Genomic DNA, 6,000 nt, shown 5'->3' on the forward strand with positions numbered 1-6,000 from the left:
TAACATGTGTTTGATAAACAAACTGAGAAAGTACTTTTGTGTGACAAAATAACCATAAAGGACATTACCAGTATTATATAATAGAGCATAATAAAATATAATATGTATTAATACATAAATATATGATATAGTATAATATTAATGTAATGTAATATAATATTATTATAATATAGTACTATAACATTATGTATTATAGAATAATAATTTAATATAATATTAAATTATTTAACATAACATATCATTGTATTATGATATAATATAATATAATATTATATTTATAGTATAATACAATAATAAATATATAAAATATTATAATTATTAGTGTAAATTAATTTTTCATCATTCTAATGATCATTTATCTCTCTAACAAATAGAGAGAAAGGAAGAAGAAGATTGAGAGGGAAAGGGAGAAAGGAAAAGGGCGGGATAAGGGTTTTGGGGGGAAAAGTGTGATTTAAATTGGGGTATTTTGGTCCAAAAAACAGCTTCCCGACAAAGCTGAAAACAGCATTTTCCGAAAGCTCCAAATTGGAGCTTCTCCCCAAAAGCTGTTTTCAGCTTCCCGCAAAAGCTGAAACAGCTTTTCGAAAATTTTACCAAACACTATTTTTTATCTAAAAGTACTTTTGGAGGGGCAGAAAGTGCTTTTTGGCCCTCTATAAGCTTCCTCAAATAGGGCCTTAGTGTCTCTCTCTAGTTGATCCGAGTAGGTAGCAACAAAGACTTGGAGGACCTGGTGATGGACCCTTAGTGGACGCCGGTAGGCGGTTTAGGTTACTAGTCCACTGTTTTACTTTTTTTTTTATAATCGAGTTTAATTCTGTAGAGAAAAAGTCATCTGTGTAAGGAGGTTCTAAAATCAAGATCAAAATTGAAAATCTTGATTAAATAAATAAAATCCCATAATCCATTAAGACCATTTCATTGATCAGGAATTTGAGCTATATTTGCAAAGCTTGATTTGGCAGGTTCTACTCGGGCTCGGCTTCAACTTAGTTGCTAGCTTAAAATTCAGTTCCAGGTATTATCGTCCATCTTTGGTTGCTTTAGATCGACTCAATTATGCGCCACCTGAAAAGTGGCTTGAATCAATCACAGCAGCCGTGTCCCAAAAGCTCCCAGTTAAATTATGACCAAGTGGCCAAGTGCTGCAGCCTAATAGTCCTTTTTTTTTTTCTGGCAGGACATCCTAATAGTCCTTCCGAAGATCCAATCAGCTGACTCGTTACGGCCTCTCTGTACGCATGGAAATATGAACTGCACCAAGGGCATGATGCATAGCCTATAGGCCGTAAATCCACCAGAATTAATTGGTTCTTTGTATACAACAGTTCAAAAGTACTAAAAATGAGACAGAAAACACGGCAACGTAAAGGATTTGTGCCTAGAAAGAAAATAAAAAAAGATTCCAACCCAAGTATATTCTTTTAAATGAATCGGACTACCAAAATTTTTAGATTCTCTTAACTTGATTGTACTTATATAATAGCTATATAAAATGCCAATTTTATTAAAATAATAAAAAAAATTTGGACACCCCCCCCCCCCCCCCCGTTTCTCCCTTCCCAATTATGTCTAACATTAAGAGTAAACCATCCACTCAAACAGAGCCAAGATGACTCCATGCCTGCATGGCTACACGCACGAATGCATATGGAAAGATAAGATGGAGCTGCCTACGGTCCTCCATGATGTATTAATTTTTATTTTTTTTTTTGACTATTTGTACATGTTATATATATATATATATATATATATATATATATATATGTATATATATATATATATATATATATATATAATAGCAGGGAAAAAAAAATAGAGCCAGGACGACTCCATGCCTGCAAGCCTACACACACGAGTGCACGACACCTATACATTCCCATGCACGCAAGAAGAGGAACAAAAACAGGAAAAAGAAAAAGAGAAAAAAAAAAGGAGGGGAGGAAGAAGAAGAAATCCACATCCCCTCATCACACACCCGGTTGATGATTATCCCTGCAGTGCAATCGACTCCAAAAGCTGCTGCTCGTAGAACCTCGCAATGAACTCCTCGGCCTTTACATCAATCTCATTCGGCTCTGCATCACCTCTATCATCACCACCATCTTTCTCGGCATCACGCTCGCCATCTTCGCCTGTGTCGAGTGCATGGAGGTCTTCTGCGGACGCATACCTGCTCATGCCATCGACCGACGAGTGCAGCGGCGATGTCGCGGGGGTGAAAACCTCGTGGAAGTAGTCCACCTTCGTCAGCGGCAGGGCCGGGAGGGCCGCCACCGGCTCTGGCGGCGCTACCTCTTGGTGCTCAAGCTGGTGGTGGTGGAGGGGACGCACGCCGGCTACTAAACTCTTCCAGAAGCTCGTCCTCCCTGACCGCACCACCTCATTGGCCTGCGCAGGCGCCACCTTCTTTGACGTCGACTGCCGGGTCACGAAGAGCACGGCCCGGAGGAGCCCCAGGGCGCTGCTGCGCTTCCTGGGCCTCGTGGGTGCGGTGGGTGTTGATGAAGCCTTCTTAGGGCTCATGACCATGTCTTTACTCTCTTCTTCCTTCACCATTGGGATGGAGTAGCAAGAGAGGGACATTGGCCGGCCGAATGGGTTTCTTGTCACTTTAGTAATGAGGCTTGGAACAAGAGTTGGAGCACGCAAGAGATTATATACGAGGGTCAAAAGGGGATGGTTAGAGGGGGAGAGAAGTGGTATATATGGGTCTGTGGAGAATTAATATTCTTAGAATGTGGCCGGCGTAACTGGTGGAACGGAAGGAGAACGGACCGTGGGGTCTGATGGCTCGGTTTAGTGGGGTCTCGTGTGGAGTTCGTGGGGACGGGACGAGGGAAAGGTGGCAACGCGGTTCGGGTGCTGAAGTCCTCGGCGTGGAAGAAGGGGAGATCCCGGGAGACAGGAGGTGGGAGAGCGATTCCAGGGAGACTGTTGAAGAGGTCAGCATTTGTCTCAGGTTGGCAGACCCAAATGCATGCTCAGGCTGGGTCGTGTTGTTGCTGGTTAGGTTCAGTCACCATGTATTATTAGATAGTCCTCAAGAAGATTTTGAATTACCACCGCTTTCAGTAAAAAAAAAAAAAAAAAAAGGAAAAGAAGAAGAAGAAGAAGAGTTTGAATACATATACTATGTAAAAATATGAAATTTCCGACTTTTATTTGCCGACACTAGAAAAAAGCATTGGCAAAAAATGCTAGATTGCAAAAAACTGCCGACGGTTGTTTGTAACGTCGGAAGTTGACGACGCTTATAAACGTCGAAAGTTCACCCAAAAGATTGATGACTCTTATAAACATCGTCGGAACCATTTCCGATCGCTAAATCTACCGGAGTGCCCACTCGGCCTTCTTCGCCACCGTCAGAACCATCTCGACAGCGCGAAAAAGGCGGTCTTTGTTGTAGGATTTCAGCATAAGAGATACACAGGGGCGGCCCGATACATTTGGGGGCCTAAGGCGAATCCAATGAATGAGGCCTTTTTTTTAATAATAAATTTTTTTAATAAATATAAAATATTTAAAAAAATAATATGAAAATAGATAGCTATCAAGTATACTATTTCAACAAAGATACATGAATCTAACAAAAGTAGACAAAAAGTTTTTTCAGTTTAATATAATTTTTGAATGGAAACATAGAAATGTAATTGCCGGGCCATAAAACTGATTAAATAATTGAGATAATGCTGGGCAATACTGTTTACCATGTCAGGCAAGAGCAGGATAAGAAAAGGTCATCCCGTGGCACTTCATGGTCAAGGTAAAGAAAAGAATTTGTCCAGAAAGAAGCCTCTCTATAAGAGAAAGTAGGGGCATTATGGGAAATTCACTCCATCTAATTAATAAAAGTCCCGTCCCACCATGGGTGGTTCTATATACACCCCCCCTATTGCTTCAGGACACCCCCCAAAAATTAAAAAAAAATTAAATACTCTCTACACCCCCCCATTTGCTAAGGACACCCCTAAAAAATTAAAAATTCCTAAATTACCCCCCACCCCCTCACCTAAATTGCTCTCTACACCCCCCAAACCCCCCCCCCACCCCGCTCTTCCCCTCCAAAACACCTCGCCAACGCCCAAAACCCCCCGTTCCCCCTTCTCCCTCTCGTCGCCGGCATTCTCCCGATCTCCGACCACCTCGCCGGCTTCTCCCGGAACCACCTCGCCGGCTTCTCCCGAAAATTTTTTTTTTCACGGTTCGTGCTCCGTTCGGCACTGGATCGCCGAACAAAAGGCTTCTGTTCGGCTGAACAGTGCCGGACAGAAGCCTTCTGTTCGGCACTGTGCAGCCGAACAGATCTGTTCGGTTGAGGGTTGCCGAACAGAAGGCTTCTGTTCGGCACTGTTCAGCCGAACAAAAGGCTGTTCGGCGATCCAGTGCCGAACGGAGCACGAACCGTGAAAAAAAAAAAATTTCGAAACAAGGTGGAACACGTACCTTTGCGGCCGATTCTTCGTCCCAAATCACTAGTTGCTTGTCCATGCTTCGAATGGGGCTTAAATCTCCTTCAAAGATCGCCTAAACGATGTAAATGGATCGAGGGGTTTAAGGGGGGTTTGAGGGGGGGTTTTTTTTTTCTTTTCAAAACGAAACGGAGGAGGAGGAAGGGGGGTGTATGAGAAAATTTCAAGGGCAATATGGTAATTACACTAAAGGTTAGTTTGGGTATTTTTTTTTTGGTTTTTGGGGGGTGTCCTGAGCAATAGGGGGGGTGTATATAGAACTACCCTCCCACCATCTCCCCTTCAAGTGAGTACCCAAGCAGCAACTGCAACATCACAGCACAGCAGCCATTCAACCCCCTCCCTCCTTTTCTCTCTCTACCACCCAAGAGGGGAGAAGAAACCCAGAGGAGAAAATTAAAAGAATCTCCACCCTCCAAGAACTCAAGAAGTCCATCTCCAATCAGGAGTAATGTGAGGGAAGGAAAACCAAGACTAAAACCAAAAAAGAGAAGGGATGAAAGATAAGAGTGGCTTCAGGCGTGTATCAAGCCAACCAAATCCCTCCTCCTCCTCTCTCTCTCTCCACCCAAAACAAAACTACTGTCCCCAACTTCCCAAATTGCCTCTCTGCAGGCCAGGAAACTCTCCACCTCCCTTCCATCAAGGGGGAAGACTCGTAGCCTTCCATCAAGGGGGAAGCTCCTGTTCCTGTTTTCACATGGGGCCTTTGCTTTCTTTTGGTCACGCCTCCCGGAGGCCCTCCATTGGCATGAGGCCTTAGGCGACCGCCTCGGTCGCCTAACGCTCGGGCCGGCACTGGAGATACATCTCGGAGTGGATGTTCTCGATGGCTATCTGAAAGCCGTAGAAGGCGCGGGCCTCGGCAATCTGGACATCGGACATGAAGCGGGAGGCGAGGTTCTCGAGGATGATGTTGTCGGAGGCGGCGAAGAAGGCGAGGATGGGAGAGGTGAAGCAGCGCTCGTTGGGGATGAGGGTGTGGAGCCAGTGGGGGAGGTCGGCGGAGAGGTCGACCTCTTCGGCAGTCCAGAAGGAGGCGACGGCCTTCTTGTACATCTCCCACACTTGGAGGTACCAAATTGGGAACATTGTGAGGCGGTCGGGGGTTGGGGCGAGCGGCTCCTCCAGCTCCTCAACGGCACGGGTAGGCATCGGCGACATAGACAGAGATGAGATCTGGGAAGAAGAAGAAAACCTAGAGATGGGGGTGTTTTCATAATTCGAGAAAGGGTATGTGGAGGGGACCTTCAGGGAAAATGTCCAATCGGATAGGTACTTGGCTTCCGACGACGCTTATAAGCATCGTCGGAAGCCAAATTCCCTCCTCCCACTTCTCTGGACCGTCGGATTCCGATGAGGGAAGGAGAGAGATGTCAAGAAGGAGGCCACGGATAGATGGCCATCGAGTTAGTCCCACATCGGTAGATCGATCGGAATAAAAGGAGAAAGAAAGGAAGCAACTCAGGAGCGAAAGATATGAGAATAGCTCCTCTGTCGCCGACTCCGGCGTTTGCTCCGCGCT

At 44.9% G+C, this 6,000-nt stretch overlaps 1 protein-coding gene across 1 annotated transcript; it reads right to left on the bottom strand.

The window, feature by feature from the left end:
* Positions 1 to 5,255: 5,255 nt before the first annotated feature.
* LOC148702641 (putative ribonucleoside-diphosphate reductase small chain B) lies at positions 5,256 to 5,630 on the bottom strand. Its single transcript, XM_088702062.1, has one exon. The coding sequence runs from the start codon at positions 5,628 to 5,630 to the stop codon at positions 5,256 to 5,258; it is 375 nt and encodes a 124-aa protein (XP_088558188.1).
* Positions 5,631 to 6,000: the final 370 nt, after the last annotated feature.

This window comes from Phoenix dactylifera, chromosome 8 (genome assembly GCF_051530095.1).
Source record: "Phoenix dactylifera cultivar Ajwa chromosome 8, Ajwa_hap1_PhDact_Kaust_v1.1, whole genome shotgun sequence".
NCBI classification, from domain to species: domain Eukaryota; kingdom Viridiplantae; phylum Streptophyta; class Magnoliopsida; order Arecales; family Arecaceae; genus Phoenix; species Phoenix dactylifera.